This window comes from Lathyrus oleraceus, chromosome 2 (assembly GCF_024323335.1).
Source record: "Lathyrus oleraceus cultivar Zhongwan6 chromosome 2, CAAS_Psat_ZW6_1.0, whole genome shotgun sequence".
Lineage (NCBI taxonomy): Eukaryota > Viridiplantae > Streptophyta > Magnoliopsida > Fabales > Fabaceae > Lathyrus > Lathyrus oleraceus.
In genome coordinates this window covers 129,206,704-129,223,583 of record NC_066580.1, presented here as the reverse complement: position 1 = coordinate 129,223,583, position 16,880 = coordinate 129,206,704, and the positions used below count along the sequence as shown (strand labels likewise).

At 30.2% G+C, this 16,880-nt stretch overlaps 2 protein-coding genes across 2 annotated transcripts; both read left to right on the top strand.

Moving 5' to 3' along the window:
* Positions 1 to 550: 550 nt before the first annotated feature.
* LOC127118458 (peroxidase 4) lies at positions 551 to 3,508 on the top strand. The gene is made up of 4 exons (XM_051048665.1): positions 551 to 894; positions 1,420 to 1,611; positions 1,731 to 1,899; positions 2,778 to 3,508. Exons 1-4 carry the CDS (start codon positions 658 to 660, stop codon positions 3,170 to 3,172), a joined length of 993 nt encoding a protein of 330 aa, XP_050904622.1. The 5' UTR covers positions 551 to 657; the 3' UTR covers positions 3,173 to 3,508.
* A 6,330-nt stretch (positions 3,509 to 9,838) lies between these two features.
* Positions 9,839 to 10,525, top strand: LOC127122220 (secreted RxLR effector protein 161-like). The gene has a single exon (XM_051052593.1). It carries the CDS (start codon positions 9,839 to 9,841, stop codon positions 10,523 to 10,525), a length of 687 nt encoding a protein of 228 aa, XP_050908550.1.
* Positions 10,526 to 16,880: the final 6,355 nt, after the last annotated feature.

The window sequence follows — 16,880 nt, the reverse complement described above, 5'->3', positions numbered from 1 at the left end:
CCTATTGCTATGAATTATAAACATGTAAACCTTTCAATTCATTAATTCAATATAATATCAATTGATTCAATAATAACAAACACGATTATTGTTGACTCTATACCAATTATAATTCTGTATTATTATTTGAATGAGTTAAAATATGTCCTTCTCTTCTTTTAACCTATAATTATAAATTATTTTAATTAATAATTGATACATTAACTTAATCAATATTAATTCGGTTTAACTTAACTTTTTTTTTTAAATCAACAATAATTAAGTTAAGTGTAATATCAATTCGTAAATATACTAAACACTTGAAATTTCTACTCGAAGGTGGTGATGTCAAATCATCAAAATTTAAGTGATTAATTTCAAATATAAAAATAATATATACCACAAGACATTTCTCCTCCATAACAAATCTCCTTTCAAATTAAAAATAAAATAAAATAAGTTGTTAACTTTCATCCTCATCAACCAGTCAATTCAATCCACATTTTTCCAAACATTATTAGAATTTTCAAATGCCATGCATGCAATAATAATTTCTCAACTTTTTAGGATTAGGTGAAGGTGATAGTAGCCATCTTTTATCTCTATATAACATCACACACTTTCTTAGACTAAAATCATCCTCTTCAAAACTCAAAACCCTTACTACTACTTAACAAAATGGCATTTTCTTCTTCTTCACCATCTTCTAAAGTTTCAATAAACTTTATTTGCTTTGTTTTGTTGATGTTTTTTCTTATAGGAAACTCTTCAGCTCAACTCTCTGAAAATTTCTATGCTAAAAAGTGTCCCAACGTTTTCAATGTTGTAAAGTCTATCGTTCACTCTGTTGTGGCTAATGAACCTCGCATGGGAGGATCTCTACTTCGACTCTTCTTTCATGACTGCTTTGTTAATGTAAATTACTCTTCAAAACTATGTCCTTTTTTCTTTATTATATATCATTACTATGATCTATATATGATTAAAATTTAGTAGTATTTAGCAACTAATTGATCATATCATTTTCAATAAAATTGTTTTGATTATTTTAATTTTAAAGTTACCCTATTTTATATAAGTTTAAAATTAAATCTCATGCAAATATGTGTATGTTACAATAAATAAATAAATATATATATTAATTCTGTTCCTATCTTTTTCAAGAGTCTTACTAAGTGACGTTACAATATCAATTATGGAACATTTAAAGTATATTTGAAAAATAAATTAAGCAACATTAGTCTAAAGTTTCATGTATGCACCACTGATTTATATTTTTTTTTGCACCATGTAATAAGCATATTCCAAAACAAAAAGATAAAAGATAAAAAGTCCAAAAAGCCTTTTTTGAGGCTTAATGTTTAAACTTGTTTATTCTGTGTAAATATGCTAAGAAATAATTTATATTCAACTTTGATTTAAAATCTTTACTTTAACCAGGGTTGTGATGGATCAGTGCTACTTGATGACACATCCTCCATGAAAGGAGAGAAAACTGCACCTCCCAACAAAGATTCTTTGAGAGGTTTTGAAGTAATTGATGCCATTAAATCTAAGGTGGAAGCAGCATGTCCTGGTGTTGTCTCATGTGCTGATATTGTAGCCATTACAGCACGTGACTCAGTTGTAAATGTGAGTAAAAAGCTGAACAATCAACAAAAGTTATGAACTAAATCAAAGAGAATAATGCAAATTATATTGTAATTATAGAGAATCCAAATCATTTATTTATTTTATCGTTAATTATGCAGCTTGGAGGACCTTATTGGAAGGTTAAACTTGGAAGAAGGGATTCAAAAACAGCGAGTTTCAACGATGCAAGCAATGGTGCTATTCCACCTCCCTTTTCTACTCTTGCCAACCTTATCAATAGGTTTAAAGCTCAAGGACTCTCTACTAAGGACATGGTAGCGTTATCTGGTACATGTCTTATTCCTATTATTTTTTTAAATTTCACTTTTTTCTTCTATCTTCCATTATTATAACACTGTTTATTTGTTTAAAAGTTCCTTGAAATGACACATTCGGTGGACTTGAATATGACGTTTAAACAACCACGTACACTGCATGTCATGCTAATTTTCGTTTTTGTTCTTAGTGACTTTTCAAAGAAACAAAAATAAAAAAATAAGAAAAGAATAGTGTAGTGAAAAACGAGTTTATCTAACCTAGAAAATAATTGTACATTACATTATTGGTTGGTTATTGTTAATACTTTCTAATCATATAATATATATTATATGATTTAAATATGAGGTTATAAGTTAAAGTAATTCTCACATTACAAATCGATTTAAATTATTGAGTCAGACAAAATCATTTTTTAAAATGCTATTACGGGATAGGTTTATGATCGGATAAATTACCTATTATCAAGTTTTCATTATCAAACAATCTACCGTATATTTTTCACGCTTAAATGTTTAGTCATGTCTCTGTGCATGAGATGTTCAGTCTCATTTATGAAAGAATGAGTTAAGAGTCTCAGATCATACAACCAAAATATTTATAATCTATGAAGCACAAACACTTCAAATATGACTTTGACTCTGATACGATGATATCAATAATAATTAAAAAAAATTAAATATAATCATAAGTATCAGTGTAGATGTAGACACAAACACAGATACAGATAAATACATGTTTTTGTTTTAAAGTGTCAATATTATATAATTTATGAGTAGTAATTCTCACTCTGACTTGTAAAATAAGAGATACGACTGTATAATATATTTGATTTTTGCAGTTAGGCTCTTTGAAAAAGTGTTATGATGATTTTTTTTTTTGGTTTTCAGGAGCTCACACTATTGGTAAGGCAAGATGTGTTGTTTATAGAGATCACATTTACAATGATACAGACATTGATAGTTTATTTGCCAAGTCAAGGCAAAGGAACTGTCCAAGGAAAAGTGGTTCAATAAAGGACAACAATGTAGCATTTCTTGATTACAAAACTCCAAACCATTTTGACAATGTCTACTACAATAATCTCATCAACAAAAAGGGACTCCTTCATTCTGATCAAGTGCTTTTCAATGGAGGTTCTACTGATTTATTGGTTAAAACTTATAGTAACAACCCAAAAGCCTTTGAATCTGATTTTGTTACTGCTATAATTAAGATGGGGAATATTAAGCCTCTTACCGGATCAAAAGGAGAGATTAGGAAGCAATGCAGAAGAGCCAATTGAATTGAAGGAGATATCTGAAGTATCGACATTAAAGATTGAAGGCGTGTCAGACATTAACTGACACTAATTTATTATTGATGTTTACGTATTAGTATCTACGACGGTGTTATGTTTTTTTTAAAGGACACATATTTACTCCAAAAGTGGTGGTAAATTTATTTGTTTTAGTGTTTTGATGTGGTTTTGGAAAATTATTTTGTTGGTATGTTTAATTTTATATTTTGCTCAAGTTAGTGTAAGTTAAATTGCAAAGCATCTTGTGACAAAAACTGTCACATTAAGAATGTGTGTATTGCAGTAATCATATATTAAAATGAATACATATTTGTTCCATAAGCTTTTATCTTTTAAATATTGTATAATTTCTTTTTAATTTCAGGTAAAAAATCATGTATAATTCAACAATTCTACAGTTTTATTTGTTTTATAATTATATATAACAAAAGGTTGGGAATTCAAAATCAAACCCACACAGTTAATAAAAGTAAGATGAAAATCTACAAGTGCTTTTTGCAACAATAAAATAAGATAAGAAGGCAAGTTAGATATTAAACTATAGCCCATACTCTTTTTAGGACCACGTAAAATAAAATAGACTAGTTAATAAAACAGAGGATGCAATGATTATTGTTGGATTTTTAACCTGGTTTAGCAGTTAGATTTATCTAATTTTTTTGGCTTCAATTAATTGTTGTTTAATTTTTTAAAAAATGGATACATGTATAAGTCATTTTATTGGTTAAATGATCTCTTTTAATTAAAGGTTGAATATCTGACATCGGATTGATGAGCAAAAATGTGGACTTTAACCCTAGACCCATAATGAATAGAGACTATGGTTATACTAATATGACTAGGTCTCATTTGTAATGACAAGAATCATAAATATAATTGATGGCTACATAATCATGACTTCAACAACGTAAGTATTGATGTTCTAATTTCATATAATCGATTATTGAATATTTATATTTATATTTGGGGGTCAGAGCTTAATTATATGAAATAGGATTCAATTGATTATTGTTAAAATAATCAATTAGCATTTGGAATTTTTTTTCTTTCAATGAATAATTAAAATTTAAAGAACTCTTTCTTATTTAAAATCAAATCATTTGATTTTAAATAAGTGTATATTTTCGTTATCATTTGATTTTAAATAACCGTCTATTTTCGATGTTTTTATGTTAAGATTTTAGGTTTGTTTTTCTGTGTGAACTATGTTATTTTTGTAGTTTATTGAGTTTCTTTTGGCTGTGGTAGTTTACTGAATTTCTTTTGGATTTTCTCTTACTCCGGTAGTTTAGTAAGTTTCTTTTGGATTTTCTCTTACCTAACTGTATAAAGGAATGAGGCGTTTGCATCCGTTTCCACGACTGAAATAATTATTCCCTCCGTTTCTTTTTAAATGTCTATTTCTTGTAAAAAAATTATTTCTTTTTATTTGTCATTTGCAAAGTTCAAGGTAATATTAATTACAATTTTGTCAAAATTACCCCTACGTAATTATTACAGAGAGAGAAAAAGTAAAGTGAATGTAATAAATAATTAAGGGTATTATAGGTAAAACAAGAATTATTGTTTGAAAAATAACAATAATGATTAGTTTCCTTGGTATATGTAAAAAGTCAAAAAATGACACTTAAAAAGGAACGGAGGGAGTATTATTATGAGCTTGTTTTCAAATTTATAGAATGTTGTGCCCCTCTTACAAAATTGGACATGCAGTTAGGAAGAGAGGGGTATAATTAATAATACAGCTTTGTTATTCCTACACCACTTCTTACACCAAATATTTACACCGTATATACTATTCACCGTATTTATACGGTGAACAATGTATTTTAAAAATAAAATAATATTTTTATGAACAGTACATGAACAGTACGCGTGAACAGTGTCTATGAACAGTGACTTAAAATAATGAAAAAAATTGGTAAATTAAATGTAAAAAATTGGTTAATGAAGTGACGAAGTTGGTTAATGAACGTCCAGACATTAAAAATAATTTTGAATAGCCATCAAAATTGGTTAATACAAGTTATAAAGTTGGTTAAAAATATTATGAAATTGATTAATAAACATTTACATAATAAAAAATAATATTAAAAAATAATATTTTTTATATATTTTTTCAAAATAATATATTATTATAATATTTTACTGTTCACCGTACGAGTGAACAGTATAAATACGGTGAACAGTGGAATATGTTTCTACTGTGAACAGTAAAATATGGGTGTAGGTGTAGAACTAAGTGTAAGAATAGCATTTTTATGAGGCAAGTTATATTCCGATTGTTGATTCTGAGGCTCATCATGATGATTGCTTAATAACTATAACAGTGCCGCCGGAAATTTTGTTTAATTGGTTTTCTTCACGTCAATAAAATTATAGCAGTGCCGGTAATGAGTAGATATATAAAACTATATACTAAATCGATAAAACTATATATACTAAACCAATTAAACTAATTATACCTTTGTATAAAACTATATATTCAACTATTGATTTTAATTGTATTATCTTAGATATTTTATAAATATTAATTTATATAAATTTGTAATATATTTGTCAAATATTTTGAAATACTATGTAATATTCCTATAATATTGAGATTGATACAGTTGAAGATAAAATTTATTGGGAATGTTGTATCGTTTAAATTCATGATTGGTTCATGATATTTTTTGCAAGAGAAATTTGATTCCTATGTAATAAATTCTATAAATAATTGTGTGTGATTACCATCAAAGTGAAATCACTCATTTTAATTTATAAAAGACTATTTGTAGTTTGAGGAATGGTTTTCAATCATTACTATGATTGTCTTTCCAAAGGTGGACAATTGTATGTAGAGATCATGGTTAATTAATGATATAGTTATTGGAGATGCTTGGGTCTAAGGAACTTATCTATCCAAGGGAGATAAATTTATAAATCTAATGTATACTCAATGAGTAGCTTATTCTTGAAATTTGTGGATGAAGTTGTTGGAGGTGTTTTGGGTTAGAGAATTTATTTACCCAAAAAAGATAGATTTTTGAACCCAATGTATGCTCATTGAGTAACTCATATGAGGTTCCGACCTTAGTTGTAACCTGAACTTTGCGCATTCCACCCAAAGAGGATTGCGTGATAATGGTGGCCTCTTCGTGAAAGCTTATGTTCATTAAAGCTATATCTTGCCTTTATTATTTGTTCTAATGCATTCCTATTTTGTCTCAACAGTGATTTTCTCTATGAACAACTGTTTTGCTTCTATTGAGATCCAAAATGGGTCTAATTTTAAGAAATGGAAGAAAGACTTAGAATTTTCATTAGGGATTGCTGATCTTGACATGGCATTGCGTAAAACCAAACCTGTGATCAATGATCAAAGTACACCTGAAGAGAAAGAAAAAATAGCTAAGTGGGAGAGGAGTGACCGACTTAGTTTGTGTGCTATGAAGAGGACCATTTCTGAACATCTGATTAGTGGATTTCCTGAGAAAGAGAATGCTAAAAAATATCTTACTGCTATTGGAGAGAGGTTTCAGGTATCTAATAATGTTGAATTTGGGTGTTTAATGAAACAACTCACGGACATGAAATACGATACCAATGGGGGTGTCACGAAGTTCATTCTTAAGATGGTTCATGTCCAAACCAAACTGAAATCCCATGACATTGACCTGAATGAGAATTTCATTGTGTATCATATCTTAAATTGTTAACCTGCTGAGTTCACTCAAATCAAAATTGCCTATAATACCTTTGGTGATAAGTGGACTATCACCTCATTACCAAGTGTGTAGCTGAAGAAGAGAAACTAAAGAAGGAAAGAAGTGATCTAGCCCTCCTAACTTTTCATGCTAAACCCCATTCTGGTAAGAATTCTTGGAAAAATAAGAAAAACACACGTAATGATTCTCATAGATATCCTAAATTTAGGAAACCAGGTAATGGTCAACACCATAATGTAGAAGGTCCTAAGCATGTTTCTTTTATGAAATCCTTTGGGTGTTTTTGGTGTAAGGAAAATGGGCATAAGAAAACTGGTTGTCATGCTTTTAAAGCTTGGTTGGACAACAAGAACAAATCAAGAGGTAATCATTTAGCTTTTTTCTGTTTTGAGTCTAACTTAGTTGATGTTCCCATTAATTCCTGGTGGCTTGATAGTGGTTCCATAACCCATATTGATGTGTCTTTACATGGGTTCAAAAACCAGCGAAGACCAAATCTGAGGGAAAACAAACTCGGGGTAGGAAATGATCTTGAAGTCATTGTGGAACTATTGAGAGATGTTAGCTTAGTTTTAGGAACTGGTTTTGAACTTTTTTGAAAGATACATTTTATGTGCCTTCTTTTAGGAGGAATTTGATTTCAATATCTTGCTTGGATAAATTTCGATTTCAATTTACCTTTTATGATGGAAAAATAAATATAATGTTGAATTCTCAAGTTATTGGTAATGGTATCTTGTTGGATGGTTTATATAAGTTGTCTTTGGATTGTGATAATATTTCCTCATCCTTGAATGTTGAGAGCTCAATTGCTAAAAGGTCTAAAATTAGAGAAAAATCCTCTTTGTTGTGGCACAAGCGTTTATGTCATATCTCTAAAGAAAGAGTTCAAAGGTTAATAAGAGATGATATCTTACCTTCCTTAGATTTCAATGATTTAGGGACTTGTGTGGATTGCATTAGAGGAAAATTTACTAAGACCAATAAGAAAGGTTCAACTAGAATTTCAGACCTTTTGGAAATTATTCATACAGACATTAACGACCCTCTTTCTCCCATTATTTGCGGTAATAAATGTTTTATCACTTTCATTGATGATTTTTCCTGGTATGGCTATCTCTACTTGATTCAGGAAAAATCAGAAGCACTTGAAAATTTTAAAATCTTTAAAACCGAGGTTGAAAAGAAACTAGGAAAAATGATAAAGGTGGTACGCTCTGACCGTGGTGGAGAGTATTATGGTAGATATGATTCTACTGGGAAACACATGAGGCATTTTGCAAAATACTTGTAAGATTATGGAATTGTTCCATAATACACCATGCTTGGTACTCCTGAACAAAATGGTGTAGCCGAAAGGCGAAACCGCACTCTTAAGGATATGATGAGAAACATGATAAGTAGGTGTAATTTACCAGAATTTTTGTGGGGTGACGCTTTGAAAACATCTCTCTACATACTAAACAGAGTTCCTAGTCAATCAGTTCTAAAAACATATTTTGAGCTTTGGACAGGTAGAAAACCCAGTTTGAACCATCTCCGTGTATGGGGTTGCCCTGCAGAAGTTAAAATATATAATCCTTTTGAGACAAAGCTTGATCCAAAAACAAGTCGTTGTTTTTTAATAGGATATTCAGATCGAGCTAAAGGATATAAATTCTTCTTCCCTGGTAGAGGTAATAAAATTGTGGAGTCCATGCATGCAAAATTCCTTGAGCTTGATATTCCTGAGCCTCTCACTACATCTAACAATATTTATTCTATTATGCCTGACGTTGTTACTTTGTCACTACCTAAATTTGATAATGGTAGATCATCCACTACTCATGGAGGTTTTGCTCAAAATGAGAAGGTGGTTGAACATTCAGTTGAAGACGTGGTTGAACCACTTGTTAAAAATGTAGTTGATCCTCCTGTTATAGCTGAGGTTGCACAACCTGATGAGCCAGTTGAGCAAATTCATGTTAGAAGGTCATTAAGATAAAACCGACCTATTATCCCTGAGGATTTTGTAGTTTATCTTAGTAAGGATGCTTATAATGTTGGAATTGTTATTGATCCTAAAAATTATCTAGAAGTTATTACTTGTTCTCAATCTAGCATGTGGACAGATGCAATGCATGATGAAATGAAATACATGGTAAATAATGATGTTTGGGAACTAGTGGAGTTCTCAAGAACCTAAAAGGCGATTGGCTGCAAGTGGATATTCAAGACAAAGAAGGACTCAAAAGGTAAAATTGAGAGGTTTAAGGCAATACTTGGGGCTAAGGGTTTCGCACAAAAAGAGGGGATTTATTTTAATGAAACTTTTTCTCTTGTTTCCACTAAAGACTCCTTTAAAATCGTTATGGCCCTTGTAGCACATTTTGACTTGGAATTGCATCAGATGGATGTTAAGACTGCATTTCTGGATGGTGACCTTAATGAGGAGGTGTACGTGCAACAACCTGAGGGTTTTGTGTCAAGTGGTAATGAGAATTTGATTTGTAAATTGAGAAAATCGAGGTATGGTTTTAAACAGGCTTCCAGACAATGGTACTTAAAATTTGATGAGGTGGTGACGTTATTGGGTTTTGAAGAAAATAAAGTCGATCAGTGCATCTAACTGAAGGTCAATGGGAGAAAATTCATTTTTATCGTGTTGTATGTTGATGATATTTTGCTTGCCAATAGTGATCTTGGTCTACTTCATGAGATCAAACTTATGCTTACCAAGTTCTTTCATATGAAAGATCTTGGTGAAGCATTCTTTGTGTTGGGAATTGAAATACACAGAGATAGATCACGTGGGATACTTGGCTTGTCACAGAGGGCTTATATTAATAGAGTCTTAGAGAGGTTCAATATGTAAAACTGTAAGCCAGGGGATGTTTCAATTACTAAATGAGACAAATTCAGTAAAGATCAATGTCCTAAAAATGAGATTGAGCGGGAAGAGATGAAGGGAAAACCCATTGATAGTGCATTGGGAAGCTTGATGTACGCTCAAGTATGCATTAGGCCTGACATTGCTTTCATAGTTGGCGTCTTAGGACGATACCAGACTAATCCTGAGAATGATCATTGGATTACTGCTAAGAAACTGATGAGATATTTGCAGTATATGCTTGTTTTTAGGAGAGTTGACAACCTAGAAATAGGTGGGTATACTAACTCCGATCTTATTGGGTGTGTTAGTGATAGGAAATCTATTTCTGGTTACATTTTTATGTTAGCTGGAGGTGCGATATCATGGAAGAGTAAAAAGGAAACTCTTGTCGCCTATTCTACTATGCAGGCAGAGTTTGTTGCTTGTTATGATGTTGCCACTCATGCTGTTCGGTTGAGAAATTTAGTGACTGGACTTCGTATTGTTGATTCCATATCCAAGCCACTAAAGCTTTACTGTGATAACAATGAAGCTATGTTCTACTATAAGAATAATAAAACTTTTAACGATTCTAAGAATTTGGAATTAAAGTATTTGACAGTCAGAGATCTTGTAAAGAAAAATGACATTGTTGTTGAGTACATTGGTACTGATTTCATGCTAGTTGATCCCCTAACTAAGGTACTTAGGCCCATTGTGTTTAAAAATCATGTTGAGAGCATGGGATTTGTGAGTTCTCTGGATGTACTTGGTTAGTGAAAGTTTGTTCTTTATGTCATTTTCTTATCATGTTGTATTTTAATTTGGACATTTTAAGTGTTGGATTGTCAAGTACTTTCTATTTTGAAAAATTGATATTACAATGAATATTGTTATTATTATTTGTCATTGTTTATTTATATGTCAATTGTTAAAATTGAGACTCAATGTCATTAGGACTACCGTGCCTATGGTCGACACTAGTTTGGAGTTTGAGGCATGATTATAATTTTGAGCTCGGCGTCTTTGGGATCACTATACTGGTGGCCGATGCCATATTCGAGCTGATGTATGATTTTAAGCTCGGCGTTGTCTGGACCACTATGTCGGTGGTCGACGCCATATTGGATCTGAGGCATTATGGTTTGTACAACCATGAAATTTCTTTGACTTTAATGCATTTGAGAGAAATTATTAAGGACTGACAAAGAAAATAACAATTGGCTATTGGATCACATTAGCATGTTATTTTCTTGCCACACTCCACATTGATGACTAGTTGACGGAGTCCGTAGTATTTGTAACCACGAAAGATTTTATGTCAATGAAGGATATAATAATCGCTGTGATTCCATGCCACTTGGCTTTTATTGGATTGAGTCATATTCAGACACTGCACCTGGAATCATGCATTTCCTTAAAATGTGGCCACATTTTAAGAAATTAGTCATTAACCCGAGGGTCATTTTCAAAATGTATTTTAAAATAAAAAACACACAATTGATTTTTCCCAAGTGGGAGAATGTTATATTTATCTAACTTTTCTGGGCTACAATCAATTGTTGTTTAGTTTGTGAAAATGGTTTGATCGTGATTCTGATGGGGATGTATATATAATCCCTTTTATTGGTTAAGTGGTATCTTTTAAGTAAAGGATGAGTATCTGAAACCTGATTGGTGTGGGCAAAAGTGTGGGCTTTAACCCTGAGCCCATAATGGGTAGGGACTAGGGTTATTATATATATAATATATAATATATATATATATATATATATATTATATATATTATATATATATATATATATATATATATATATATATATATATATATATATATATATATATATATATATATATATATATATATATATATATATATATATATATATATGGCTAGGTCCCCTATGTAATCACAAGAATCAGAAACATAATTGACGGCTCCATAACTTGTCCCATTGAGAGTTGTGAACGAGAGTGTGAGATACAAAGGAAGATCCAGTTACTCACCTTTTCGAGATTCCGAATCATGACTTCAACAAGTAAGTATTGATGTTCTAATTTTATATAATCGATCATTGAATATTTCCGGTTACATTAGCCAGTTGTACGTGTTGCTCTTTAAATCTTATGGAGTGTTTTTTCATCACTTTGAAAATTTAAAAATATTCTTTGTGTTCGGAGATGTATCTTCCGATGTATCTTTTTTTACACACCATTCATCGTAAATAGATAAGTCATCTTTTATTTTGTCAAAATTTAATTCGGAGATGTATCTTCGTATAATATAAATGTGAGTCCGAAGATAGATATCCGTAAACACCATTATTTAAAATTTAGTGGATGTTACAAAGATGCATCTCCAGACGCATTCTATACACTAACTCGAGCCAAACCCTTCTATCTTCCTCTTTCATTTTATGTACTCACTCAAAAAACTCATTTGAGCTTTTTTCCTGCAAACTATTTCCAAACTCCGTTGGAGCAAATTTCATCAAGCTCACTCACTTCATTCTACTTCCATTGCTTCAAAGTTATTCGTTTCGTTCAAGCTTCTCATCCACAACTCTAATTTGGTAAGTTCCTCATTTCATTCTTTTCTTGTGTTTTGAATGATGTTTTAGGAAACATATGTTGTTTAAGTACACAACAATCTCCACCTCAAGTGTGAGTCCATTCATTATGCTCCTTCTCAAACGGAAGCTCTTTCATCCACATACATTTGTACCGTTGTTGTGGGCACTACAACGGAACACGCCGCTTGACCACCATTTTGTAAAGAAGATTTTCGATACAAGGAGTCGGTCCCTTAATTAAACCATCGACTCTAATACCACTGTTGGGTCATCATGAGGAGTATCCACATTAGATCAAGAGCAACTCATAAGTAAGAGAAACACCACATATTCACATAAAACCTTAAGATAATAGATGTATGGATCATCTCACGTATAAAATATTCATTTTTTAAACATTATAGGACTTCCAAACTCATATTTGTACACAACTGTTTTATGATAGATTTGTGATTTTTCATATATTTTCTTGCGATTTAAGTTAATTAATGCTTACTTGAAATAAGTAATTTTGACACCTATCTATTTCCCCTACCATAGGCTTGTACCTTTGACCTCTAAGGGTTTCTAATTTAAGATTCATACCTTATTAACTTGATGGACTCGGTGCTCTTCAATTTGTCAAATATAACTATGTAACCTTCATCATGTAGACTAAATTACTCTTAGTTGTACCAATTTATCAATTTGACATTGAGACGAAAGTTGATTTCAAAGTACCTTGAAATCTCAAACCCTAAATCCTTATATATATTCAAAATAAGATTAGTACCAATTCCACCAATAAGGACATAAACGATAGAATACATTAAAGGAATACAATCACTAAGTCGTACACCACTATAGTATGAATAGGACACTAATATTTTCATACGAAAGGCACTGGTTTTAAAAATCAATCATTTGAGGCATGTTTGTTTCTCTTTCTAAAAACAGTATTTTAATTTTTAAAAATTAAAAATTTGTTTGAATATATGATTTTGTAAAATAGTTTTTAAAAACGGTTTGCAATTTTGTTATTTTTAAAACTAAAATAACGAAACATCAAAAACTAGTTTTTATTTTCAATTTTACTTTTTAATTTTGGAAAAACACAAAGAAACATGCCCTTTGGCATAAATGTAATAATTACCAATTTGAAAATAATAAGGACATACTAGTATACATGTAGTTGGTTTAAAGTGTGGAGAATAAAAGAAATCGATTTTATTATTATTATTTTTTTATTATTATTATTTATAAAAAGATTTCACTAATTTTTTTTAATATTATTATTATTATTATTATTATTATTATTATTATTATTATTATTATTATTATTATTATATTATTATCTTTTTCTTTTATTCTAATAATATCCTTTCATTTTTATGAGAAAAATAGCTTTTTCTAATTGATTTAAAATTAAACAAATTATAATAATGAGAAAAATATGTATATTTAATGTTTAAATAAATTTTAAGCAGTTAAACTTAGAGTCTTATGAATTAATTAACTAAAAATAGACAATTTTACGGTAAGAAAAAATGGCTAATTAGAATATATAATATTTTAAATTTATTAACATATATTTTTATAGGTTAAACATTAAGCGTAATTGAAATTTTAATTCTCTTATTATATTTGATTCACGAAATTTTAATTCTTTTATTCTAAATGTAAACAGTTTGGGTCACCTTTTCATATTTTTATATTTAAAAATAATGATGTTTCTATTTTTTTTAATCACTAGTATTTAGTCCACTGGAACGACTAATCTAATTCGGGTATCAGTTCTGACACCAAGTGATTCCAGTCCTCTCTCGATCGCAATTGCGGGAGATAGAATTACGGTCCTCCCTACCAAGTCCAACACTAATCATCACTAGATCAACTAGCGATTGGTAATGAAGTTTTTCATTTTTAAATGACAAGTTTCTTTGAAACATGACAAATTATCATATATAAATATATTATAAAACTTTATAAATAAAAATATAAATTAAAAAACTAACATTTCATCGATTTTCTATGAAAAATATGAGAGAGACCAAAACCATTTGAATTTAAAATAAAATATTAATTTCGCGAATCACGTAAAATTGAAGGACTAAAACTGTAATTTAATTTAATTTAATATTAATATATTTTATTTGATAATTACTTCATAAAAACTATTAGTATTTCATTTCATGTAAATTAAATTATTCGAATAACAATTGTATCAATAAAATAATATTTTATAAAATAAATATAATTCTTAGTTCATGGATAATATTTAATGTAATTACAAATATTCAATCAAATTAATAAATAAGTTTTTTGTGGACCTTGTTGTGAATTGTTGTTTGTTGTGTTGTAGAATAGAATGGAATAATATATAATAGAGAGATTAGAGTGATAGTTGATGATTGTTGCAAAGAGATAGGAAATTAGAGACTTGAGAGTGAAGGACTGAAGATGGGGTTTGGCTCGATTGTTCAGAGCTTCCATTGATGAATACCTGATAATTATAAATGAGAGTTATAGGTGATTTTTGTGAGGTTTTTGGACATGGATTCCAATAGGGTAACTATAGGGTATACGATGGTATTTTTTAAAGTGAAAGATGAAGGGATTTTATAGTTGAGTGGAGGACTTTGGAGGTTTGAAGTGGAGGGAAATTATGTTAGAAGATAGTTACGAATGAGTGGATATGAGTCCTTTGATGAGGATCATAGTGAAATTTTAATCAATGATTAAGAGGGATTGAGAAATTTGTTATGATTTGTGTTAGTTGGAATGTGAGGTTGTAAGTGTATTTTTGCTTCTTTGTAATTGAGTTTAGTGTAAAATATGAAGTTAAAGTTTGTTAGTTTGTTAGTTATAGATTGTTAGGATTCAAAAAGTTGGTTAATTGGAGGGAGGTTGCACTTGTGTTAGTTAGAGAATTGAAATTAACTTGGGCAGTTAGTTAGGAGTGGGTTAGGGAAGTTTGTCAAGTTAGAAGTTTTAACAATTATGTTAGTTTTGATTTAAAAACAAGTTTCGAGGAAAACTTGGGTTAAGGGGTGTGTATGTATGACTTTTATGTCATGGGTGTTATGTATGTGTGATGATGTATGTGATTCATGATTTAAGTAACTTTGATTTTATGTTATCTTTGAGTTGGGTTGTGTATGTTTGGATAAAAAATGCTTGTATATAGCTGTTAATACTTGCATTGAACTTGCATATGTCATGAAACTGCAACTTCTGTGACTACATTATATTCTATGTTATGTGTCTTAGATACATGTATGTATGTCAATGGTTACAATGTGTTGATGTGTATGTTTCACTTTGTAAACTATTTGTGTATTTTGGACTTGATTTGCACTTCCAATATTGACGGCTTTTGCATATGCATGACTTTTGAGTGCTTGACATTGGATGTAATTGCACTAGTTGTATCGTATATCTTATGGAATGACACGTTGTATGGTTTGTTATTGGTTTTGGGATTGTTTGGATTCATGACATGGTTTGTATTGTCATGGTATGTAGTGAATGAGGGTATATATGCATTTGAATCATGACACATGGGTATAAGTTGAAATAGTTCATGTGAATCGGTTATAGGTTATGTTGTACTAGATGTGGATTGAAACTGAACATGATTTTGTGCAGGTCAAAATGCAGGTATTGAGGTTTGTAGTTGGGCATGAAGTTTGGTGTGATCCATGAAGGTATTAAGTTATGACATATATGGAGGCATTGAAACTACTTGGACATGAAGAAATATGGATACCATTGAAGGATGGAAGCAAAATGTAGCTGAACAGAGTTAGGTCTTAGATCAAATTAGGGTCTTGGTTAAACTCTGGTCAATTGTTTGACCAGAAGTCAACAATTGATTAAAAGTTAATTACGAGTCAAACTTGGATTTTTTATGTATCAATTTTGTATGTTTTTTATTTTATTTTGGTACATTTGAATAGATTTGGAACCTTAACTTTGTAATGTTGACTTTATATGTAACTTGTACTTTTAAGAAATAGAGTACTTTACTTTTTTTACTCCATTTAATCTTTTTTATTTGAATTTGAATACCTTTGGCCAATAAGATGCATCAAATGATCTTTGGAAAATGTTATAAGGGTTTAGTGTGAAACAAATAATTCCATATGATTTGGTCAACAAAAGTCAAGCTTTATAGTTGACTTTGAGAAAAAGTCAATTGTAGCATGTTCTTTCTTCTTTTCCAAGTAACTTGTTCCACAAGTGAGCAACACAACCCTAATTCATAATTTTATCTAATCACCAATGATAAGCCTTTAATCCAAAAGATCAATTCATCAAAAGTCCAAATATAGAGACATCAAGTCAAACAGTTAAATCCATCATCAACTGAACCTTTAAACCTAATAATGTCACATGAAAATGTGGATGAATGGTTAATAGACAATAACTAATTAAAACGGCATGTATTACATAGAGTTTCATCTTTCTCGAAATTAGATTAAAATCAAATTATCAACTATGGTAAAATAAAATGTATTAAAGCTTAGCTCTCTATAAGGATAAATTATTATCATCTTAGTCGCCGTTGTCGCTGACAA

Coding starts and splice junctions, on each gene's coding strand:
- LOC127118458 (XM_051048665.1), top strand. CDS start 658: ATGGCATTTTCTTCTTCTTCACCATCTTCTAAAGTTTCAATAAACTTT. Junction 895..1,419: donor TTCATGACTGCTTTGTTAAT/GTAAATTACTCT, acceptor TACTTTAACCAG/GGTTGTGATGGATCAGTGCT. Junction 1,612..1,730: donor CACGTGACTCAGTTGTAAAT/GTGAGTAAAAAG, acceptor TTAATTATGCAG/CTTGGAGGACCTTATTGGAA.
- LOC127122220 (XM_051052593.1), top strand. CDS start 9,839: ATGAAGGGAAAACCCATTGATAGTGCATTGGGAAGCTTGATGTACGCT.